The sequence below is a fragment of the Rissa tridactyla genome, chromosome 10 (assembly GCF_028500815.1).
Source record: "Rissa tridactyla isolate bRisTri1 chromosome 10, bRisTri1.patW.cur.20221130, whole genome shotgun sequence".
NCBI lineage: Eukaryota > Metazoa > Chordata > Aves > Charadriiformes > Laridae > Rissa > Rissa tridactyla.
This window is the reverse complement of record NC_071475.1, coordinates 22,478,570-22,504,236: the sequence shown is the minus strand read 5'-3', so window position 1 is coordinate 22,504,236 and position 25,667 is coordinate 22,478,570. Positions and strand designations below refer to the sequence as shown.

Here is a 25,667-nt window from a genome sequence, read left to right as displayed (position 1 = left end):
CAATTTCAAATGAGATTGTGAGCAGTTCAGAAGCCCATTGTTGAGATGCTTCTTGCCTATAATGCACTGGTTTGCAGGTGTGTCGCTCTTGCATGTCATTCTTTTTGACTTTTCAGTCTCTGACACTGCTTCATCTCCAGTACTGGGAAGACTTAGATCAGAACTGCCTGACATTTCTGAGTACCAGCCCAAATGACCAGATGCAGGACTTGCTACCCAAGCTATGGGGTTATGATGCCCGTGGTAAAAATGAGCTGTGCACTGTCACATCATCATCAGTGGAGAAGGGAGAGTTTATGGCCAGAGTAGACTTTTTCCATATATAGTTTCTAGATGTCTTTGACCTGAACTAAAAGCTATAAGTGATGTTTAGTTCTTATTACCTAAAGAAGAGCTGAAATCTACCTTCCTTTGATTCTTAGTGAAGCAACCAAACACAGCCCTCAGGGGTTCAGAGTTTTACAGGGTCTGAAGATAGATACCCCTGTTCTTCTACAGCAAGTCTGAACAATTTCATTCAACCAAAGTCACTCGTGTTCTACGCTGTGTGCATTCATCCTGGTTTGTCAGCTTTCCTACAAGTCCACTTTACTTTGCCCTTTTCTTGCAGGTCAGAAATTGTGAGATTTCAGCTCCCCTCAAGAAGCAGCCCCGAGCAGAAAGCAGGAGCCACTGGAGCAGATGGAAGATACGGCCTGTCTGTTGTGCAGCAAGATCGACGATCTCCCACTGGTGGAGCTGCGATTTCTGAGAACGGTATCAAACCCAGTACCCAACTACTTTATTTCCTCACTGATTTGTAAGATCCTCAACAGAAAAACTAATACAGATATTAAACCATCAAAGCCACAAACAAATCCTAATGAATACTGAAATCCTAGACCTACCTAAAAGGTAACACCCCAGCTTTCTACTTCCCACTTGCCACTTAATTTTATGTTTAATGAAAGACTGAACAAGTCACTTAGAGCTATAATTTAAACCTGCTTTTTTTCCCATATGATTCACCTCACAAAACCATTTTCCCAGCTTAAAAATATAAAGTTTTCATTTCTTTGTAAATAAAACTCAGAACTTCAGCTAAAATCATTTCCAAGGAAGCCATTTGCAGTTAATATTCTGTACAGTCACACTCTTTGGAAGCACCCTGGCCACTTCAATAACTCTGAAAACATCCAACCTGTTTAGCACAGGTAGCGCTAACTACTGCCACAACATTGCACACTTGTGATCTCTCGTGGGACTGCATGAAGCATTCTTTGAAAGTCTTCTAAAAATCACTGGGTTTGCCAAGGGTGGCTCTTGCCAGTGAACTTGACTAGGCTTTTGTGGAGCAGACAGCTACAAGGGCTCTCAAAGAGACAGCAATCTGGGGAGGGGGGAGTCATCATTTAGCTGCTCTAACAATGAGACACATTTATGATAGGTTTACATGCCATGGAGACAGCAAATGCAAAGTTCAGCAAGTTTGACTTACCTTCAATGATTTTTATATTTGATTTTTTTAACAAATCTAGTTCAAAGAAGACAAAAACATTTATCTGAAAGTAACTCTAAACAGCAAGGCATCTTTACTTCAGGCTGAAGAGCTGTGGACGCTTGCAAAAAATTAGATTTTAGGTATGTATTGAATAGAGCTGTCAAGCAGCTGCTCAGGAATGCTAAAAATAATGACATGTAAATATAATTGACATTGTAGCACGTTCTCCACGTGGTTAGACTTAAAAATACTTCTAAAAGTAGGTTTATTTTACATCAAATCACACACTTTGCCAGTTTAAAGACAGTTCCCATGTCTAACCTATGCTACCCGTACTTCAAGTACAAACAGCTCTTTAGCAAAAGCTTTACAAACAAATAAGTTGTGGGTTTATAGCTTTAAAAATGTGAAAAGGTGTTCCATCAAATGAAAAGGCAGAAGAGAAAAATAACAAAGAAAGTTGAATGAATAAAAAAGGTCGCGTGAACATCTGGGATAAACCTAGATATACTAAATAAATCTAGATGCAAAATTATTTCTGTTTTTCATATATACTTTAATAAATACTAATTTCTTAGAGCAGAAGAGCACTTGCATCAATAGAATTTGGTAAGTTAGTTTACAAATTAATGCCTAAATATCACAATATTAAAGTGCTCTGATTCTAACGACAGATTTATTTTTTTAAATATTAGCTTAGTAGAAGAATTTTAATAAAATACTGGCTTAATGTTAAGAGAGATGCATAAGAAGTTTTGCTTTTCCTCTCTGGTTTTCTGCTAATCATAACCTACAAGGGGGGACTTAAAAGATTTCCTCCATTTTTAAAAGCCTAATCTGAGTGCCCGCTACACCAGATGCTGCAATTAATTTACTGGATTAAACATACCAGTTTGAAGCGCTTCAAGGAATCCATAGCATTGGGCGATCGGTTCTCATGGCTGCCATAAGAGTTGTAATTGATTATCCCTTTGAACTCCTATGGCAAGAAAATATATGATGATAGAAAAAGGTCATTACTAATGTATCACAGATCGAAAATAGGAAGTTTTTTTTGTTTTGGCAGTGCACAGCCTCACAGAAAGAAAGTGCTTTTAATAAATTAGTTTGTACAGTGTAAGGATTGCCATGAAAATGCAGACATTCATTTGCTAATTAAAGAGCAATGCTGCATGCAGCTGAGCTTTGTTATTGAACATGATAACCTATAAATTAGGCACATTGAATGCTACTGGAGTGAAAATTACGTTAAAAAAATACATGCCGAGTGTTTACCACGGGGGGGAGCGGAAAACCAAGCCACACAAAAACATCCAAACCCAACCATCACCAGCCCCTTTTGGCTCCGTCGCAAAGCGGCCCGGGAGGGAAGCGCGGGCGGGCGGAGGGAGCGTGGCGCCGCGCGGATGGAACGCGGCCGCCCTCTGAAGGGGCCGCTGCGAAGAGCCCGGTGTGAGCCGCCGCTCCTGGCCAGCGGCCGGGGCCGCACGCTAGTCCCGCTCACAGCGACAACTGAAAGGGCTCTTTTAGCTTGAACTGCGGGTGCTCGCGCCCTTGAAGCGAGACGGAGAATCATTTCCCGGAGAGTCTCTGCTGGGTGACACCCCCGTGAGCCCCCCCTTGCCCCTGCGGGGGAACTAAACGCGCACAACCGCCTGCAATGCCACCTCAGGGCAAACGGGTTTCAGGATTTGAAGAAATAACAGCATTTGACTTGATCACTCTGCTAGAATTCATTAAACCTGTTTAATTGCCTGACAGTGATTAAGGTAAATAAATATAGCATTTTAAATCATGTTGACATTAGCTTAACCTGATGTCGACTCAAAATAAATGTTCCAAAAAAAGATGTGACCAGTGCTTTTCACGTACTCGCTGTTTCAAAAGACTCTCTGTAAGCTACAAGCATCATAGTAATCCCTTAAGTCCCAGTAAATATCTCCTTGTGATAAAGAGGCGTTAACACACTGGTTTTTATAAGATACAGCTAAAAAAGTTATTAAAATATTATTATAATCGTACATGTATATTTAGATATATTGTAGACAGTTCATTTACAATTTATTTGGCATATAAGGAGACATTAGGTTTAGGTAAAAAGGACATAACTAAACATTAGTTAGCTGTACACCTAGTACTACATTTATATGTTAAATCACCGTCTCTACAAAACCACCGAGGGAATGAATTAGAGAACATTTGTATCAAATTCCCACACTCGGAATGTAGCAGCGTTCAACTGCTACAGTGACTAGGCAAAAAAATCTTACCCAGTGCAACTGTTTCTTATTCCTCTTGGAAAGCGTACATTTAATTGTATACACGAAAAGTAATTGCCCCCGCTAACAACACACTGATCCTTCACACTTATCCTTATATTACAGTTGCTTAAAGGAAAGAAGACATTTAAGTGAAGCAGCTACAAGTTACCTGCAAAAGCTTGCTGAAGTATTCAAGACTCTTAAAATAACAATCTTTGCTGTGGCTCCCTTGGCTTGGCTTTAAAGCCCTCCCCACGGCTGCTGAAGGACCCTGCACTGTGTTTGACTGGGGGTTTTAAAATCTCACTTCTTTCCTGCTCAGTCTCAGGAGTGTAAAATGCCACAGCTGCAGCACATCTGGGCTGTTGATTTTGTTGGTTTCTCGAGCAGAGGATCAGCTGTTCCGCTCTGTGGAGGGCCAGGCTGCCTCTGATGAAGAGGAGGAGAAGTGGGCAGGAGACCAGCGAGCCCAGGTGGACCAAATGAAGAAAATAATGGCCAAGCTCCCTTGCTGTGGCAGCGGGTAGGTTTCTGAGATTAATGCCATTTGAGCTCTTTGCAGAGATTATTTCATGACCTGAAGGCACTGTGGCTTCCGTAAGAAGCATTAAGACTATATAGCAAAATCAGAAGGCCCCTTTGCTCATCCTTTACAGCACATGGGAAATAACGTGCTGGCCATTCCCACCTAATCCTAATCGATGTCAGCTGGGACACCCATTTGTGATCTGTCCTGCCAAGAGTTTTGCAGAAAAACTGGCTTTTACAAACATGGACCTACATTGTGAGCTTTCACTGATTTTTTTTCTTTTATGTGTCTATAGATGTGATGAAAAAATGTGGAAAAAGTTAATGCCTCACTCGGAGGGCACCAACATGGATGGGTATGACGCAGCCCCTGCGGAGCTTGCAGAGAGAGTCACGCAGCTAACTCAGCAGCTTGAGCTTAAAGGGCACGAAGTGAAGAAACTGGAAACAAATATGGAAGAGGTAACAGGTGCCAAGCAGCGGGTGAAAGAGTTAGTTATGTGTCTTTGAGTAGCTGCATTTATATCCATATGCATTTATATTTTACTCTGGCCATTCTGCTCTCTGTTGCTGTTGTTTCTCACCATGACGTTAGTTCATCAACTTAAACATCTCATGCTTTCCTGTAACACTTGCATTTCCAGTCTGGTTCCTCCCTGAACCTCTGTTTCTTTGGAGGACAAACTGTACACCGGCCACAGTCAGACGCAGGCTCTTCACACACTACCCTTTATTTAAATGGCCTAAGATGTTGACTGATGTCCTGTTTGGCCTGATACCACCGCAGACTAAAGAGCCGCGCACTAACCAGAGGGTTACTACAGGCAGCTTTGAGTGGTTCCTCAGCTGTGGATGAAACCCTCCACGTGTCCCAGACACCCAGCTCCTCTGGGAGCACAGTGACTTTCCAAGAAATCCCTCCAGCTGGCTGAGATGCAGGGGTCACCATTTTGGAATCCCGCAGTGGAAATCATCCGGTTTACTCTGGCTGGATCTCAGGCTTAGACCAATATACTTATAAATAAAAAACTGAGAACTTCCCTTCAGCAGAGGTTATAACCACAGTAGTTAAAAGCCTGAGTGCAGCATCCTAGGAGCCCCATGTGATCTTACTACTTCAGCATTGCAAACTTCAGCCATTGATAGGCACAGATGTCAACGCTAGCAATCTTTCTGGGAAACAAAAATACTGCACCGTAGGCATTGCTCTGGTCTGCTTTGTCTGAAGGTTCAGTTAGTGCTTGTTCAGTATTTTATATCCCTTCTTTAAAAGGAGCATAAAGATTTCAGTAGTTCTGGAAGGATTGTATTAATCAGTAAACTATTTAAAGGAAGAGAGTAAAATATTCAACCTCTTTACATGTTGCCATCCTTTGATTTTTATCAGTATTTCATATCATTTTCCCTCTTGCCTAAATTGAATGAAAGGGTTTACTTGTGAGGAAAAACATTTAAAAACAGAATAAAACCATACTTGTGTCTTGCACAATTTGCAGTATCCAATGACAATTTATTCCTGTAATACTCCTTAGAGCAACAGAAAGCTTCCCTCCATACTGCTTAACATCAGCCCCCAGAAAAGACTAATTTTAACCTTTTGCCTATAGGAAGGAACTACCTTCCTGTAGGTAGTGCCAGTTTTCTTCTCCTTTTTTTTTTCCATTCAGAGGTATTCATCTTCTTCTGCAGTATCATATTGCCTTCTTTTTAATCTCTGATGATGGATATTAGTTCTGTGCACCTTGTTCAGAAATGTGCCGTTATCGAGAGATTAACACAAAATCCAGGACAAAAATGGAATCTGTTGCTCTTGATTTAAAGACAAGCAGGGAGGTGAATAAGACCGTGCCAACTCACTGCGACATGAATTTAAAACCCATAGGGGGAATTTATTCTTAAACTCTCTTACTTTTATTTAGCCAACATTTATTTCTTGTGTGCAGTTATAGGTTGTTGGGGTTTTTCTGATGCTACAAACCAGACAGACAAGACATAAGTAATTGCTTTCAAAAAGGTGACTGTTCTGTAATCAACACAAAGCAAACTGGGAGACTGGGAAATGCTCTCTCTCATCTAACTTGCAAATAAATATATTGGCTTAACAAATAAACCACCAACACTACTTTCTCTGATGACCTGACAAAACTACCTTATACGTTGCTCTATGTACTTCTATTTGGACCAGCTTAGTGCTGAAAATTAGACAAATAACAACAAAGCTAAAATGTAAAAAACTCAGCAGGCAAGTGAAAAGCAACACCCTCAAATAGTGATTAATAATTGCTTCGGTCTAAGACACTAAAACCAGGGGATAAAAGAGTTCTGAAATCTGTCGTGTCTAGGAAGTTCTGCTTTCCAACAACCGAACATTTAAAAATAGTTTCTACTGCAGACAGGGTGACAATGGTGTCAGGACCTGGGAATAATAGCTGGAGAAAACATGAGTGAGTTCTAAAAATAAAGTGATAGGTTGCCAAGAGTAGTGTTGCAAAAGAATGCCAATGATTTTCTAGAAAATCTCGCGTACAAACTGTCAGCTTACTTGAAAAGACAATTAGTTTATGACCTGCCATACAGGGTCAAATGAAAAGTTCACCCTAATATCACACGCCTGATGGCAAGCAGCAGCTGCTTAGAGAAAAGCAATGAGAAACAGTACAGAGGATCTTCCTCTTGGAATTGCTCGCCTGCTTCCCAATACACAAGGGACAGGAGCATCTTGAATTGGATGTTGTGGGGAGTATCATGTTTAATGCCCAGTATTGGAGCTATTGACCATGAATTTACCTTTCCTTTCTTTAAAGCTTTTATGCTTTTGGTATCTCAGGGCAAGGACTCCACAAACTAGTTAGAAAGGAACAGGTTTTGAGTTTTTGGTTCTGTTAGCTTTAAATTTGCAGCCTGATCATCTGCTGTCACCTCATTTGTGTGCTTGGGAATCAGCAAATGATCTTTTCCTCATCATTTTACAGACTTTTAGCACCAGAAACATTGTCTCGGTTATCACCATTTCTAGTCTCCCTCAGCTCCTTGGTATAGAAACCGTTCCTTACTTCTGTCACTCTATTTTATTCTTCCATGTACTTTTCAAGCTCTATTACCTTTTTTTGAATGAGAAGAACTGAAAATGTGCTTAGTATCCAAATGCAAGCCCTTCACAGCATAATCATGGTTTCTGTTTTGTCCCTAGTTCCTTTCCTAATAGCTCCTAGCACGTATCCTTTTGATCTCTGCTGACCGCTGAGCTATTTTCAGGAGATTACAGCTCTTCTGTATCTCCTTCTTGAGTGGCAGCCATCATCACTGCATATGTATGGCGTTGTGTACCTCTCCTACATGCCTTACTTGGCATTACTCACACTGAATTTCATCCGATCTTTTATTATCCATGGCTATTCAGTATCATGAACTCCTGCTGTAATTCTTTGCAGGCAGCTTTAGTTTCGATTACCCCCAAAAAATGTATTGAGAGCAAACTTAAACACCTTGACATTCACTTTTTTTTTAAAATGATTTATGAATATGCTGAGCAGGTCAGCTCTTAACCCAGCTCGTAGGGAGACCCTAAGGATTACGTCCCTCCATGCTCTACCCCTGCCTTTGAACCAGCTGTAAGGCCACGGCAGCATCTGCGCTACTGCCCCCTGCCAGTTACTTTTTGGGGTTTTTTTTGTCTTTGGTGATGAATCTTATCAAAAGCTTTTTGCAGATTCAAAATGCACTCTATCAACTGAATTAACATTATTCCTATATATTCACAGACCTTTTCAAAGAAATCTAATAGATTCTTTACTGTGTTCATCTATGTATTCACCAAGTCCCTTCTCCATTACAGCTCCTACCACTTTGCCTGACAGCATTACTGATACTTTTGAGGTGATCTGCTGTTGCTCAGATCACCTCTGTAGCCTCTCGTAAAAACTGGTGCTACAGTTGCCACCCTCCAGGCCTTTGGGCGTGAAATCATTTAAAAGATAACCTGCACAACACAGCTCAGCACTTCCTTCTGCCGTTCTGGTACTGTTTTGAAAATTGTTTCTCAGGTTCATTGTAAAAATGGTTCCAGTATGAGAGCCTCCTTAACTTTTGTAGAAAATACAACAGAATGAGGTTCTCTTACATTGCCTAAGGGATTTTTGCATATTAATTATTCATTGTCCTAGATGTATTTGTACACACTATTCCAGAGCTCAGATTTTCCCCGTGGCATTAACTCCCTTTTAGAAGAGGGCTGGACATCAGCAGCTGACTTACTGCCTTGCCAAATACCAGTTTTGAGAATATTTCCATTTCACAGACAATGCACAGCTCCAAAATCAGGCTACGACAAGGGACTTTGACAGAGCTAAAACCAAAGCCCACTCCTCCGAGCACTATGACCATCCCTCCTAAATTTCAAAATAGGTTATGCTTAACTATCGTCATTATCTTATTGCAAACGTTAAGGTAAGAAGAGATGCTAGATGTAACCAAGCTAGGGAAAACAATGTGGGAAAATGTTCTAATGGTACACTGAGCCACTGTCTTCAAGCACAAATAGACAAAAAACCTGCATACCCATACATATAAATGAAATAAAGGTATCAGGAAGCTATCGTGCTGATACATGAGGAGGTGACTGTTAAGGTATAGCTGCCATGGAAAGCAGTTTACTAGCTACAGCATAGGAAATAACAAACAAAAAGGGCTTTGTAGGAGCAGTCAAAATGAAGGGCAGAAAGAGGCAGCAGCAACAAATGCTACGCCCAAGTATGACTAGCGGCACTCAGCTGAGCGTATTGCCTCTGCTCTCTGTGAAAACTGAGCAGCTGGCCATGACAGTAGAGAGCTCCGGAGAACTGGAGTGGCACGCATACTGAAGAGGAAAGCTTGTGCTTCTGCTATTCACGTTTGTATGGGAGACCCACCGCACAGCCGACAGGCTGTCGGCAGCAGCCAGCGGGGACAGAGGCGTCCCTGCGCAGCTTCCCGGGAAGGGCAGCTTGGCCAGCACGACTAACGCAGCGGCTAAAAGCAGCCCATCAGTGATGTTAGGGGTGCAGGGGCCTGACAGGGCGTGGGACCAGGATAGATGGGCACCCGTTACGAATTTCCATCAGCATCTCTCCAACTGCATATTGGAAAAGTCTATCTTACACTTAAAAGTAGTGACCTGTTTACCTCTCTGTTAGTCGATATGACAGTGCTTCAGCTGTACAGGGGAACATAACTACTTCATGTGTTCAGTACGTAGCTGTGCCAGGTGGTATTTGCAATGTGGGGGCAGTCTGCAATGTAATAAAGCAAACCACATGTTTAATTCATTGAAGACCTCCCACAGCCTCTAGAGTATTTGTTGTGTCTCAGTGGGACTGCTGACACATCGGGGGTAACAAAGCTGGCTCTCCATACAGGAAAATGTTAGTATATTCACCTAAAAGGGGTGTTCAGACAGGGCTGCTGAAATCATTGTTTGGCAGATAGACCAGATCTAGTGATCCAAACTTCTGTGGCTGTTGTATAATTCCCAGGAGCAGCACCTCACCGGGCCCACAGAGAGCTAATGGAACAGGCTGATTTCCATCTGATGGGGGAGTAAGCGCCAACTAATACATACTATTAGCACTGTCACAAACTAAAATGACCTTCTAGAAGGCGCAGTGTGATCAGGGGCTGTTTTCTTTTTTCAGTCTGACACTTGTGTTTTAGGGAACTGAAGTTCCTTCCCATCTATTAAAATTCATTAGGATACAAATTTCCACCAAAAAAAATCTATTAAGTAGTGTGCATATTAAGGTCTGCAGCTTTTCGAGTTCAACAGAGCCAGCAAATTTGGCATTTAGCCCACATGATTTTGTTTCTCAGTGTAATATTAATAAATATATTTAGTTTGTGTTTGCAACAAGAAATTGCAAAAAATGATAACATTTCAGAATGCTGGGCACACTAATGATTGAGAAATGTTTACTTTTGTTAATAAACCTGAAATCTGTCCATACTCTCAAAGGTCCAAAATGAATATTTAAGTGACACAGTTTCCAGGGAGTGCTTTTCAGGCTGTTTTTAGCAACTTGGCCATGTATCTGCAGCAGGGCTGGGTCTGTGACAAGCAAAGAGATTTACTTTTGCAAATGCTGCAGCAGCTTTGTAGTTCAAAATATGTCACTTAGATTTCTGCACTGAAACAAAAGCAACATTTTGAATCCTGAACATTTTTCCAGAGGGAGGCCTGAGCCAACTGACAGGTCAGCTCATCTCTGGGTGCGCCAGGTCTGAGGAGACCCCTCCTGCCCGCGCTTTCTGTAGTGTTCAAGTGTCTCGTTGAAGCTGGACTTCTCTGTGCTTACCTGCAAATCAGTGCTTCACCAAGCAAGCATGCCAGTGTTTTGCAGAACCAGACTCTTCATTTATTTTTTTTCCTTACAACTCCTTGTTAAAAACCAAAATACTTAGAAAAAAATTAGCTCTTTACCTTCTTGTTTCACTGAATGTACCGATGATTTATATGTGGGAGTTGCAAGACAAAAATATGACCGCATTGGTGAGGGCACACAAATTAGTTATGCTTTATAAAGGATGACAGAAATGCAAAAGATTAGAAAACTGAAATAGTAATGCTAGTACTTAAAATTTCTGAATTATCTGCGTGCATCCAGTGTTGAATGAACTGCCATTATGAGCAAGAGCAAAGCATGCATTTCCTAGCAACTATTGATTCTTCACTTTATGTAGTGCGCTAAAGAAATGTACTTCCTTTCAAAATAATCTTCTGGAGTGAACTGACATTTACCAGATAAGGGGGGGAAATTAGCTTTGCAATTATTGTGCAAGAAAGTGAAAAGCTCCAGTGCTTTTAATTTCCTGTGTCATTGTCCAGATGAAAGGCCCATTGCTAGGGGAACTGCAGCAAAAGGTGGAGGAGACGGAATTGTTGAAGATGGAGCTACAGATGTTGGAGACTGAGAGAGTTAGGCTGTCCCTCGTGGAAGAAAAGCTCATGGATGTTTTACAGCTGCTTCAACAACTTCGAGACTTGGTATGACAAGAAAGCAGTCCAGAGACTTAAAATGGGTTTTGATAGTGTCCCTTCCAAACTAAAAAGGAAGTTCGTACTTTCTATTCACTACAAAGTCCTTTTTACAAGTGTTTGCCTGGGGAACTGCCTGGTGATTGCAGAAAGCTTTTAGAACTCTACGGCTGACTTTCTAAGAGACGCCTAGAGATCTCCTTGGATCTAGATCTCCAGGCTTTCATTATCCTCTCTCTGAACAAAATTTTAGAGGAAACAAGGAAAATAAAAATGCTAGTAATCAGAAAGATTTTTCCTTTTTCCTTCTAGAAAAGGACTTTATTTACTGCATCCTACAGTTGACACTGAGTCAGTATTAAAGGGATAAAATTCCTTCCTGTACACCACAAAGGTATTTTTTGTGAGACGTTTCTTACCCAATTAAGACGGGTGAACTGGATCATCTGCAGAGTACACTGGGAGCCGCGCTGGACTGCTAGGAGCTAATTTCTAATGACTGAGGGTTCTCTTCAATTTTCAGCAAAGCTCTGCCTAATCTGTGTGAGATGAGAATGCTTCCTCAGATGATCACTTTACTTTGTTTGAAGTACACTCGTGTTCCACTGATGAGTCTAGGGAACAAGTGCAATATCTCATAATTTGGTAACTTATTTCAGCATTTGACGTGGAAATTCTACTTTCGTATTGCAAGTCTGATATATGCATCAACAACAATCCAGTGAAGGATTAAACTAGTAAAGACTAACTGACAACAAGCATAATAATCTTTTGTGTCAAGACTTCAACATGTCATTCACTGGTCAGTTGTATTACTACAAATTATTTCTGCTTAGGACACAATCCATCACACAGCGTGACATATCTCAGTGATAATAGCTAATCATTGCTGGGAACTTGCCACCGTGTGCTGCCAACTCCCATAGCACCAATACAGGCAACGATGCTGTCAACGAAAAGGATAATTTACAGCATTCCCAGCAGAGTTCAGCAAGGATCCCCTAAATCCCTGATGGGATATACTTCAAACAAAATAAAGCTTATTCATCAGAAACTGTGGTTTTAGATGTCGCTGCCCCAGCATATTCACATTCATGTTTTAAATATCCCCAGCATCTCATTTGCAACAGAATCTACTCCAAAGCAATGACTGTGCAAAGGCAAAACGTTAGGACTATTAAAACCTCACACTGTGCTGCAGAGGTCACGTGTAATCCCAGCCCGCTGCAAACTGCTTTCCACTATGCCCCAGTCCCCGCCGGGGCAGACACGCAGAGGTAGATGATCAGCGTCAGTAAGCAAGGCCAGTAGTGCCAGAGCTGCTGGCAGACACACCGTCCTTCTTCCAGAAGAGCTTCCATTTATTTTCACTTCTTGAAGTTTTAACAAGAACAACCTGTCCCTGCAGATACGGGCGCTCTAAGTGCTAATTAAACTGATTGCAAGACCATCTCCCAGAAAGCATGCGTTAGTGTCTCGACAGCAAATTAAGAGAGTTTATATTTCCAAACACATTATGTAACATCCCAACAGATTTGTAACATCCCAACAGATTTCTAATATAAAACTACAACTGAAAAAGAGCATCCAAATCCTAAGTAGTTTTTACAGTCCTCTCACTTTGGCTAATGTTTATTACATCTCAATATATAACGTACAGTGGGCCCACCACATGACACACACAATCTCTTCTAATTTGTTTATACCTAAAATGGTTCCCAGTGATTCCCAGAACAGATGGGCCTGAGATCACACCCCAGACTCTGCCCATGCACCTTTCAACACAGGCCTAGCACAGGACTGAACGAGCTTTTCTTGTGCACGCCCTGCTTACAGTCCTTACCAACTAGATTTGTTTAGGCGCACGCGCTGGAAAATTCTGTTATTTTCCATTGAATAACTGCTATTTGTCTTTCCACAGCCGTATTAAGGAACTGGAGCCCCCCACAAACTGCTATTATTTGAGCAGTATCTAAGATAAAATGCTTGAAAATAAAGCCAATATCAGGTCTTGTGTTATCAGATTCAGTTTCATTTTGTTTTAATTTTCAAATGCAAATATACTGTGGATATAATTTTTTGCATAATTTAAACTGGTGAAAGACATATTTGTGCCATAACATTATTTTTTTTTTTAAAGAACATATCTAAGCGAGCCTTGGGGAAAATCTTGCTGAGCACTTTGGAATCCTGCCGTGACCCCCAACCTGGTAAGAAAATAATTCACATATAAAGACCAAGAAACATGTAAAGTGTCCTTTTGGGAAAAACACTAGATAATGAATGGATGAGTAGGAAAAAGATATTTCAAATACCGGGGCACAGACTAGGGAGAAGGAAGTGCTGTGCAAGAAGATTACCTACAGGAAGTCGTACTTCCTAGTCTGTGACACAGCAGAAAGAGGAAAATATCCAGGGCTTTTTTTAAGCCAAATTTTAATTATAATTTAGCCTTAGGGGAACAATTCAGTATCCCACTAATGTCTGCAGGGCTACACCAACGTCTGTAGATACGAAAAAGTGGAAAACATGACTAAATATGTAAGGCACCTATTTATCAGGTTTGCTATTCCACTGTGTGTTGTATTCCTTTGCTGCAAAACAGACAAATATAGCAGAGTATTCCTGTAAAGAAACTGGATCAAACCTGCACTCCTCTAATAACAGCCTTTCGTGTTCCTCTTACGAAAATTAGACTTGCAAACTCCTCTCCCTTGACAATGGCCTGATGTGCCAGAGCTGCCTTTGCAGGAACCATACAGGGATCACAGCCCAGGGGTTTAGATTTGATTACTTTGTTCCTATTAGCAGGGTATTTGTACTTACCTTCAAGAAATGAACATCTTGTACCAAGCCTAAGAACATGGCTTGGAGGTGCAGGCAGTAGTCAAGATTATAAAAGACTAGATGTGGCCTGAGGGTTTAGTTTTGGAGAATATTAATAACAGTGATTTAGGGAGAATAACATACAAACCATCCTGGGTTTTGCAGCTTCAAAGCCTTGTTGTTACTAAAGTCCAGCAATTCAGGGCGCGGGCACCCCAGAGCTAAGCTGTGCTGTTCCAGCACAGCTGCAGAGGATGCAGAGAAAAGAAGGCAAAGATAGACCTTTGTTGGCTTCGGGACACCAACACAGAGAGAAACCGTATCTGAGCCACAGGTCAGATATTCTCCTGGTGAGCACAGGAGAAGAGACTGTTAGTATCCGCAGCACACAAGTGTCCAGAAGGTACTACTGCTTATCCTGCACAGGAACAAAGTGCCTCCCTCTGAAGTGGCAGCACAGCTCAGCTTCCTGAAATGACACCAAGAAGTGAAGGAACTTTGTGAAGCTCTCTGTCTGCATCATCATTGCCATAAATGGCTCATCTTCTCTGCTTTCGATTTTCTGACTGTGCACTTGATATGACTTAAGCAGCTTTCCTAAGTCTTTGTAATCAAACATCATCTTCCTCTTTGACAAGATTAAGTAGGTGGCTGGACTGGCAACTCTTTATTGTGACATGAAACAGTCTTCATTCACACAAGTATGTGAGAACTCAGTGGGCAGTGAATGAAGCACGAGAAACAGTAGAGAAAGCAGTCCTTGAACCCACTTCCACTCTTTTTATAGGGATGGGAATTCATTATTTGGTCTCAAAATTTAGACACTTTCTGATAATTACCTGAAACAGCATCTATGAAAAAAAGAGCTTGTGTTATGATTGTTAAACTGCAACTTTCTGTCTTTGTTCAAATTATGATGTTTGCCATTTTATTTTAAAAGGAAAAGCCCACCTATTTGAAGTCCTAGATACGCTTTACCATGAGCTGACAGCCTGTGAACTCTTACAAAGCCAGCCTCTGGAGAAGGCGCAGAGTCGCCAGTCCTTGTCTAACGCACTGGTCATCTCGTGCTGAGCAGCGGTGCCAACCTGCACGACCAGCCAGACAATAGCCCTTGTTCCTTCAAACACAATGAATGGATAAGACTTGTCCAGTTCAACGGAGCTCAGTAACAGAGAAGAGTAATAGAAGAATTCAGCCATGACATCAAAGGTATGCTGCTTCTGGGAAGAGCACCAGGTCCTCAGCTACCGTCAAAGCCCTCCCTCGCCTGAATGAGCGTTCACAGGACGTAAGGACAACGTAGCAGTGTCTGTCTCTGATGGAAGCCAAACCATCCTTGTATGATGGCCCCGTAACTGTACCCATTAACCAAATAAAAACTGTTCCAAACACACTGACCTGACCTATTTAGATTTACAGCCTTGGTTACGTACTGGCTGGGCACAGTTTCTAGCTTTTGTGGTAGCTCAGTTCAAAAGCAAAAGGCAGCCTGTGTTATCACTGGCAAGTAAAACGCTTCCTTAACCTACAAGTGTCAAAACAGCTGTATCATAACCATACACACGAGTGTATGCCTGTAGTGCAAGTTTTAAGGCCTCATGTATAAAATGTGTTTGTGTGTGTCTGTGATTCAATTATTCACCTTATTTAACTCTGAAGTTAGATTTGTTATTGCTCTGCTGAATTTTATATTTGCAATTATAGAGATGTCTTAGAAATCTGCAACAGTCTTTCCCGACAATAGACTTAGATTTTACTTTAAAAGTTACATTTAACTGCTTGCAGAAGGTACAAAGCAATCTGGTTCCCAGGCTCTCAGGGAAAGGAAGGGCTGAAAAATTCAGTTTGCAACAGCTGCCGTTGTCGCATTAGCAAACAACACGTGCAGTACACAACTTTCTTCTCTCATTTAATTTCCCTCAATGCAACTATAGAGATACAAAACTGGGCCCCACTTGCAGACAAATTAATGTAAGAAGCTGGGCCTAATCATGGTGCCATGTAACATTTTAATCAGCAATAAAATAATTCCTGGGGGCAAAAGTAAAAAAATAGGTTGCTTCCAAGACGCTTTTGCTGTTTAATTCAACTATCAAACGCAGAAACTGAAGAAGTGGAGTTCTTCAATGATTGAACTGAATTTATGCTATTAAAAAATGCACTGTAGATCTTTTAAGAATGTGAAATTATTTTCCTGAGATAATGCCAACAATGAAATAAGACCACTGAATTCAGAACTGTGCATATATGCATTTTTCCTATGAAAATGGTTTTCATACAGGAATAAGGTCCGTAACACAATGCAATCTGGGCAATAAGAAGATTTCTATTCCTTTCTATTCAAATTACACTATATTGCTTACACAAACCTCCATCCAAAATTGTGATACGTTACTTAGCAGTTAGAGCCATGTCAGTAACAAAAATTTACAATAGGTATTTTCATTTCCTTTTAAAGGAAGAAAAAAAAGGTGTTTTGAAAACAATGGAACAAACTCTGTTCAATGGTGTTTTACCTATTGGGTTTTTTTCTGGTTTAACAGAGGGAGATTTTAAGAATAGATATAGATTTTTAATGTAGATTTTTCATAAAGATAAATTAGACATACATAGTGCAATATTCACCCTGTAAGAATGAAAACTATATACTAATACTAAATGGAACACTATCGTAATACTTAGCATAATATACTATTATTTAGTATATACTAAACTCTATGCTAATACTATATACTACAAAAACTATATATTAAATATGCACAGATAAAAATCAAGATGAGCAGAGGTTTGTTCCCTGCTCAGGATCATTTTCTAAAAAAACAAGAACAAGTATCAGCTTATGTTTCGTGCAGCTCTCTTAGACTTACCCTGGAATACTGTAGATGTCTACAGAGAGAAAATGCCAGCAAATCAATAAATAAGCGCGATCTGTGTGCACAGTTAGCAGAAGAGACACTTCAGGAATAGGATTATAATGCGAGTACATACCTGATTATGGATGCCCTCATGCACTCCAGGATTCTTTTGTCATTTGAATTAATATTATTTACTGTATCCACTCTGTCTATATACACATATATATGTGTATTTGTATTATACATACTTCTGTATATCTTAAGATTATTATGCTAATTGTATACTTTTAGTATCTTTTTCACCACTAAGTTTCTACTTCACTTTCTAATACAATTCTAGAAACCTACACTATTAAGTAAACTGATGTCCTAATGCCAAAATGGGGGGGGAGCACTGTGAGTACTGCACAGCTTATCCAAACAACAGTTGAACTGTAATTAGAAACTAGAAAATGTCACTGGAAACCTAAACTGGTGTTGAGGAAGACGCAAACAGTTGAGATAAAAGGAAGCCTTTGTGAATAAATAAACAGCATTTAACTGATAAAAGAAGCAGCAAAATCTTATCTTGCTAAATTAGCTTCAAATACTGTAAAATTTTTATTTCTTTAAGAAATGTCTATATCAGAATAATTTTTGATACATCAGCATATGCTGATTAATAATATAAGCTGATTATTTTAACTCCAGAAAGCAATTAATATGGAGCAAGTCAGACTTGCAGTATTTCCAGAAGAAGAATCTGTTCTTCAGGACAGATAAAGAAACAGTCCTCCGTCAAATTCTTGATGGAAATCAGAGGCAAAGCAAAGCACTGTACTTTTACAGTCCTTCTTTGGTGACCTTAAAATTGTTTTTTTTCCTTAAATATTTTTACCTTAACGTTTTATACTGAGCCTGTTGGCAGCGTTGCTGAGTCTGACAAACATTTCATATGCACCTGTATAAATATGTAATTTTAAATCAATGTAATTGAGAAATTTCTTGCTCTGCCTTAAAAGCAAGGAGGCTTCCACAGTTTGATTTACTATGTGGAACATGTTCAAAAGAGCCTGCACAGTAATCCTGGGGAGCAAACCCAAATCTCTAGGGTTTTTTAAAGACCTAGCTCCTTAAGTCAAGTGATTTCTGCAGATTTCAGCTACCTTTTTTCTACAGGGAACACATACCAAGTTTAAACTGTCTTTGTAAAAAAAAAATCCCTATGTGACAAAACCCGAGAAGATAAGACAGCACACTCAAAAGCCTTCCATTTAAAATGTACAACCCCAAATCCAGGGTCTCATATCTCTGCAAACACTTTATTCCATTGTATGTTTACCAAACGGGAAGAAGTGGCCATTTGCTTGCATGTTGACTTCTCAGTGAAGAAAAAAATCAAGGAGAGAGTGCATGTGCTATAAACACAAGTGCAACTGCCCATCTCCGATTTTACAGACGTAGCCAAAGGCCCACAGAGCATGCTTTCCCAGCATTTCTTTGTTCAGTAGGAAAACCAGTTTGGAGGATTTCATGTGACACGTTACCAGGTGAGACCAGAGCCCTGCTGTACAGTTTCCAACTGGTAAGGGTTACTTAGGTCTTGTCTGTAGAAGGGATCTGGACTACTTTGATTTTCAGTTAGAAAGCCAATGGGCATCTATAAAAGGCCTAAAGCAACCTAATTATGCTGGCTTTGAGGCACTCTGGTTGAACTCTGGCCTTATACCATGCTTGCGATTTTATCACCTCCCCAGCATGCTCATTGCTCATTCTAGTAGATTTTTGGTTTTTTTCTCAAGAATAATTCCATTCTTACAGAAAGGGCAGTTTGTTTCCTCCCCAGCTTTGCTGGGGACCCCAGCAAAAAAGCTATTCTTCATCCCCTCTTCTATATGTCCTTCCCCCCTTCATTGCTAATTGCAGAGCAATAAATCCCTCAGGCTCCCAGATTTTGTACTTGAAGGCTGGGGTCCAATCTTTCCTCAGCTGAGCTGCCTGGAGTGTTCTCAGCACTCCTAACCCTCGCTCCTACAAGCTTCCAGGAATGTGCCCTTTCTCCTGCCCACATCCCCTAAACCCGACAGTGTAGCTCTCACAGACTTTGCTCGTGTAATGTGTTTGCGTTCCCTTTGCCTTAGTGGTTCAACATAACATCTCCACAAATTGTGATCAAGCTCGTTTTCTTAGCAGTCACCATCTTAATTTATTAATTTTCTATTAAAGTGCACATTGGTCCTAACAAGGAAGCTGGGACATTTCCTCTACGGGTGTCACCGGGTTTCCACAAGACAAGCTCTCCAGTTTGACTTCATTCTCAAACCACTTTCTCCTCCCAGTGCCCCTCTCACTTATCGTTTGGCATATTTCTCGCTGAGATAGCCTGAGGGTCCGCACGCTTCTAGCACAAGTTATATTTTTCAAGAAGAGTTTCCTCCTCCTATTATTTTTTTACTTTATATGAGGTATTAACTATTGGTAAATTAAAGTCCACCTGATATATAAAGTTATTCAATAATTGCCCAATTTATTTCCATGGAAGCTCTCTGAAGTATCTGGCAGTGACCACTCGTCACAGATGTGACATGATTCACAAAACTTTTGTACCAAAAGAGTGTGGCCATCTCCAGCCAGAGCTGTTCCAAGAGGCTGATGGCATCTGTACACACTTTTTACAAGAAAAGAATCCTTGGCACTGGTATATTTAAATTTGCTGAAATTTGTTGGAATTAAATGTCCTCCCTTTCATAATACTGTCCATTCATTTACTACATGGTACGTTTCAATGATGAAGGCTGTTTAGATTTCATTCTTTGTTTCCATTTTACTGTTAAGAAGGAGGGAACGCTTTCCAACAGTGCTGTGTAAAATAGAATTGCTTGGTGCGGAGAATGACAGTAAACATTCACAGCATGTGTGTGACATCACATTAGCAGCCAAAGGGTTTCTTTTAGGATTTATAATCTCATGGAAGTTAAGACACTGAATCCTTTAATATTTACATTATCTTATTTGCTTAAAAATTTTATGTATAACTCTACATAATACAAAAGCTATAGAATGTGTTTCTTGGTGTGAAATTCAATTGAAAATCATCCTTATTTCCTGAATTACACTTTACTTTCAAGAGGCCTTACTTGGTTTAGACTTCACTAGAAAATGTTGTTAATGAAAGTTTAACTGCTTCCCCACCAGCTGGTTGTGAGCTGGCAAGAGCCTGGTGCAACAGCTGGGTAGCACGTCTTCTAAGGACATGTGTTAGCTTTTTTGTGTTATACTTAGTGCCTTAGATGCCATGAAATGGGAATCCATGATGCTGCAGGTCCATGCTTTCCATCCACTACTTGGGAAATTCAGCTGAATTACAGGATTTGTCACAAACACAAGCTCACACCACAACGCTGTGCCTGCTGCAACAGGGAGGAGCTGATTCTTCCGTCTGTGTCGGCTGAGGAGAGTTATACAAGTCCTGCTCTGTGTGGAGTACAGGAACAGAGACATTTCAGAGCAAACAGCAGAGGCTACGCAGCCCAGGGTATGTAACTGGGCTGAAAGCCGTGCAGGGCTGGTCCCACCAAAAGATGGTCTGTGCCAACAAAGCTGGCTACCATATTTTTCCAAACTCATGCCTTACTCAGAATATGTCAGGCTTATAAAATACTTAATTTAACACATCACATAGTAATACACCGTTACATATTAATGAGATGAGGCCTACGAGCAGTGTTCCTACTGAGGACCACGGACTTATTTCAGGTGATGAGCAGCATAATCCCCGCATGCCAGGCAGCTCCACTTAGGGGAGAGTGCGTAGGCTTCAAAACCCCACCGAGTTACTCTGTTCCCTGTGGTGTTTTGTAGGAATAGTACTTTTCCGAGCACAACACAAATTACATTACAAATGACTGTTTTATGATTCTGCCTCAAAGAACTATGAGATAACTTATCTTTGTCAAGGAGTAAACAGGGACTGTAGGGTGACATTGAAAAATTATCAGTATTCAAGTGGTTTCACCACATCCTCACTGCAAAGCAAAAAGGTCGTAATACCAGAGTGTTTGTCCTATTATAGTTAGGGATAATTTCTGTACTTGAAGAAGGTTTTATTGTTTGATAGTTCTGGTGATTATTTCTCATTGATTTTTTCACAACTACAAGTGGAAAAAAAGTTCTCTAATCCCTCTCTGAGGGATTTTCCACCTCTGAAAATTGCCAAAAAATAGAAAACAAGAGAAAATACATGGAGGGTGAGAAGACTCAACCTAAACATACCATTTAGACAAAAAATGTTATTTTTAAATAAAGAATATGCAATAGCCATGGGATGTCTTTTTTGTTTTTAAACTAATCTTGGAAAGAAAATTCATTACACGTTGACAGTGCTAGTCCAGCCCAAACAGCAGTACTTTCTTTCTTGGCGAGCACTGCAGCTCTCACCAGCAGAGATCAGCTCTGGGGACGACAGGAGAAGTCACTGCGGCTGCTAATTGCTTATGAACAAACATCTGTCATGCCCAGGGCTGAGACACACCACTGACTCATCTACCAAAGGATTGACAGTCACCCAAAAATGTCACCAGGTTTTGAGAGTCATTTGAAAGTCGCTCTCGAATGTGCTCACATTTTAAACCTAATAGTCTTCTGGGGCCTCCTCTGAGCCCTGCCATCAATAACATGTAGCGCATCCTACTGCCATGGAAACCATTTCTAGGTCACCTTTACATAACAGTGCAGAGAAAACATCACCAACTCCCCCACTAAGGCACCCTCCTTTTCAATGAAGATTGCAGTAACCAACTGAACTTTTACTGTAATTACACATAATATGCCACAAAAAAAAAGACATACTCTCTCCAGCATAAAGATGGGAACGTATATACCATGCAGGAGGTCTTGCCTCAGACTCTGCTATTATACTTCTAGTCTTCTAGTGAGGGAGGCAAAATGATTGCCTCGTCCTCTGCATCCATTTTGTACCTCAAGCTGGATAACAGCTTAGGTTAAACTAATTCTGCAGAGAACATCGTTAACACTGGAGAGACCCTTCCAAGAGGGAAAATACAGCTGGAGCTGCTTTTACGTATCTAGTTGGAGCTACATATAAATAAAACTGACAGAACCAATAATTCGAGTCACAAAACTGGATTTAAGGAGCCATTGAACTGAACAACAATATATTGAGACAAGACAGAAAAGAGACGGGAAGCATTTCAAATCCTGAAATGCAGAAATATTTCAGGACATAAGAAGTAAGAAATAATTACATAGCAGATTCTTTTCTGTTCAGGGAACACCAAAGTGTTACTGATGCAGGAGGAAGAAACTGAATTTTTACAGAAGCTATTAGTGAACACTCTAACCAAATTATTTTAAGTACGGAAGCAAGATGTTCAGATCTGAGAAGGAAGTGTCTTTATCAAGACAGAATTTGGGAAGGGAACTAAGAAGAAAGACTAACAAAGTTTTCATATTACAATGATAAATCTGGACAATTACTTCTATGGCGATAACTTTAAGAATGATGAGTTGCTCTCAAGAACTTAAGTTTGAACTTATACTGCAGGACTTCTAGCTTACGTGCAGGGCAAGGTCCTCCAATCCAACAGCCACAAATCCTGAAGAAATATATTAATATTTACAGCTATCATTCGTTTTCTCTTTTGCAATTGTTAGGTTTGCTGTTGGGTTTTTTCCCCTAATGGAGACAACAACTACTTCATAAAAGGAAATTGTTGCAAGTTATGGTAGACTGATCTCAACTTATACTATTCCTCCATTGATTGTACAAGTCATTTCCAACCTCTTGAGAGTTAGAGCATGACAGAGATCACAAGCAATTAAAAAGTACAGGAAGAGAGGAAAAAAAAATATGGCTGAGACTGAAATAAAACATATTTCACAATGCTGACTACGGAAAAGGAGATTCTGCTGACAAGAATTGTACAAGAAAAAGCACTCTAGAATATGTAGAAAGGGAGGGTGAAATTTCCCAGGTTTTATTCTACCTCCTGCAGGGACAAGAATGTCAGGAAATGTGGAATTGAGACCATGTCCATAGGGTGGAACTGAGAAATCTGAAGGGCGATTACTGAATTACTGGATTACTGAATGATAAATTTATATGAGGAATAACTAAAAAACATGCTTGTTTGTGCTATAAAACCATCCAGGGTTACAAGATCAAATACTGGAAAAATAATTAAATATGCAATAGGCCATTGAGAGACTGACTCATCATCAGAGAGGAACATGGAGGAATACAAAGATAAGGGGTTTTGCACTCAAACAGCAGCACTGTATTGAGAAGAGACCCACCTTTACGCAGTCACTCTGAATAATCCAGTACTCAGGGTACTTCTCTGGGAAAGGTGGAGCTGAAATTCAAGTCTGTGCTTTGAATCAAGAGGGACTTGAATCATCATCTCTTTCAACCTCGATGGAGGCCAATGGCACCCTGGGTTGCATTAGGTAGAGCATCGCTAGCAGGTTGAGGGAGTGATCCTTTCTCTCAGCTCAGCACTGGGAGGATGCCTGGAGTGCCGGGTCCAGTGCTGGGCTCCCAGTACAACACAGTCCTCTCAGAATTGCTCAAGGAAGTCCAGCGTGGGACCACAAAGATGTTTAAGGGACTGGAGCACCTGACATACAAGGGGTGGCTGAGGCAGCCGAGGTTGCTCAGCCTGGAGAAGAGAAGGCTTGGGCAGGAACCTCAGCAATGTCTATAAATGCCTGATGGGGGGAGTAATGAAGACAGAGCCAGACTCTTCTCATCCAATGACATGCAAGAGGCAACAGGCACAAACTGAAATACAAGAAATTCCGTCTAAACATAAGAAGACTTCTTTTTTTTCTTACTGCGAGGGTGGTCAAACACTGCAACTGGTTGCCCAGAGTGGTTGTAGAGTCTCCAGCCCTGGAGATACTCAAAGCACAACCGGACATGGGAGCAACCTGCTTCAGCTGAGACTGCTTGGAGCACGGCAGTCAGACTAGGTGATCTCCAGAGGTCCGCTCCAGCCTCAGCTATTCCGTGTTTCTCAGAGTCTCATACATACAGAGTTGAAGGTCCCTACAGTTTGTGCTTTTCATTAGTAACATTATGAACAAGGAGAGTATTACAGAAAATATACAGCAAGAAACCAAAATGACAGCAGAACATCCCCGACTATCCCAACATGGGAAATCTGTGTCCCTCACTTACTGGAAAGTCGACCCTTGACAAAACACCTGTTTATTTCCACTTCAACTGTTCCACTTCAACTGAATCTCATTTCGTGATGGAAAAAAAACGATGTCATGAGGAATTCTAACCTGTTTTAGAATTTAGAGGCCTTTAAAACTAAAAGATTTAGCAATACAAAACCCCTGGTTTTCTTTATTCTTTTGTTTATACAAGAAAAAAGCAGCTCCAAGCTTACTAGTCTTTATATTTTTTAAGAAAAAGAGATCTTAGACCTAAAAAGTAGTAAGACCTTTTAAAGCCATTTCAAATTTTGCAAGACATTTGACATTGCCTTATTAGCAGAAACAGACTTAATAACAACAATCAGCATATAGGCCCATATACTACTGCTACTAAAAATGGAAAGAACTAACTCCAGCAATTTGTATGAAATCTTTGGAAACTCCTTGTTACAGACTCCAGATTCACCTTATTCCTGCACAGATGTAAATAGTGCACTCTTGCACACTCTGTAAATAGTTCTAAAGCTGCATCTGCTGTTGAACGATAACATTATGGAGACCTAGTCATAACTTCTGCTGAAAATAAACACTTGGAGATCTTTGAAGGATAGTGGAATTGTAGTTTAGCCTTTGACAGGCTCATAAATTGTCACACAAGCAAACAGCAAATGTAAGTCACATTTTCCTTTCTTTCTTCCCTATCCTCCTTGTCCAGCCAATACCACATAAAAATTTCCATACAAATTATAGCAGGTATGGACACAAGAATGCTGACAGATCACTTAATGGCCCTACTACAACTGTTACAGTCCAAAAGGACTAAATAGACTCCCAAAAAGGTCCTTGGAAGCATTTTACACAATTATGAGGAAAAAAAAAAAGAAGAACCATAGCAGACAAGTCATTCCAATTCAAGTTTTACTTTTCATAGTAATAAATGGCTATGAATGATTCAGAGAACATCCTTAGCAATTGGCATACTGTGTTTAAGCCCCCGCCCCCCCACTATAATTAAACACAAAGTAATTTTGCTATTGAAACAATTTGATCATTGCACGTTCCTATTTGTTCTGTTTAACCATCAGCGCCAACGTAATGACAAATTCCTGTTCAGCTACATCTAGAGCACTTAGTCATTCACTTGACTCTACCCTTTCGCAGTTCCAGGTCCTGCAGTATTCACTATTTCCTTTGACCTTAGCTTTTGTGTTGGGAGAATAAATGGTTCTCTGCCTGGCAGAAGGCAGATAAGGGATATTTCCCTATCAACAGTTTCTACATTGCCTGATCAAGGGCACCAACCTGTGTCAGTGGTTTACGTTCCCTGCTTGGTTCTAATAACTCTCATTTATCTTTGTGCTCTAAAGTGGATATGGTATTTATTATGAACCAACCCAAAAAACTCCCACCATCTTCACAATAAGTTACATGGGAAATCGACTCCTCATGAGTGAAATCTCCCTGTCTGATTGTGTTTTACCAGTCCGTATTCACTTATTTCTCTGACTGAAGTAAACACTGGATACACAAGAACAAAAGAACAT

The 25,667-nt window shown here is 40.5% G+C and overlaps 2 protein-coding genes across 5 annotated transcripts in view; one reads left to right on the top strand and one right to left on the bottom strand.

Moving 5' to 3' along the window:
- EFCC1 (EF-hand and coiled-coil domain containing 1) overlaps positions 1-21,256 on the top strand; it is a 56,582-nt gene extending 35,326 nt beyond the window's left edge. Inside the window, exons 3-8 of one of the 2 annotated variants that reach the window (XM_054216262.1) lie at positions 611-756; positions 4,132-4,264; positions 4,566-4,731; positions 11,126-11,284; positions 13,416-13,485; positions 15,042-21,256. In XM_054216262.1, coding sequence (XP_054072237.1) covers positions 611-756; positions 4,132-4,264; positions 4,566-4,731; positions 11,126-11,284; positions 13,416-13,485; positions 15,042-15,175 — 808 coding nt within the window. In that variant the 3' untranslated portion in view covers positions 15,176-21,256. Of the gene's footprint in view, positions 1-610; positions 757-4,128; positions 4,265-4,565; positions 4,732-11,125; positions 11,285-13,415; positions 13,486-15,041 lie in introns of both variants that reach the window. The other variant, XM_054216261.1, reaches the window with a different exon arrangement.
- Positions 1-25,667, bottom strand: part of CFAP92 (cilia and flagella associated protein 92 (putative)) — a 117,666-nt gene that overhangs the window by 78,762 nt on the left and 13,237 nt on the right. Inside the window, exon 1 of one of the 3 annotated variants that reach the window (XM_054216257.1) lies at positions 2,370-2,461. The exons of the other annotated variants lie outside the window; for them this stretch is intronic. The gene's annotated coding sequence lies outside the window, so the exon portion shown is untranslated. Of the gene's footprint in view, positions 1-2,369; positions 2,462-25,667 lie in introns of those variants that run through there. 3 annotated transcript variants of the gene reach the window in all.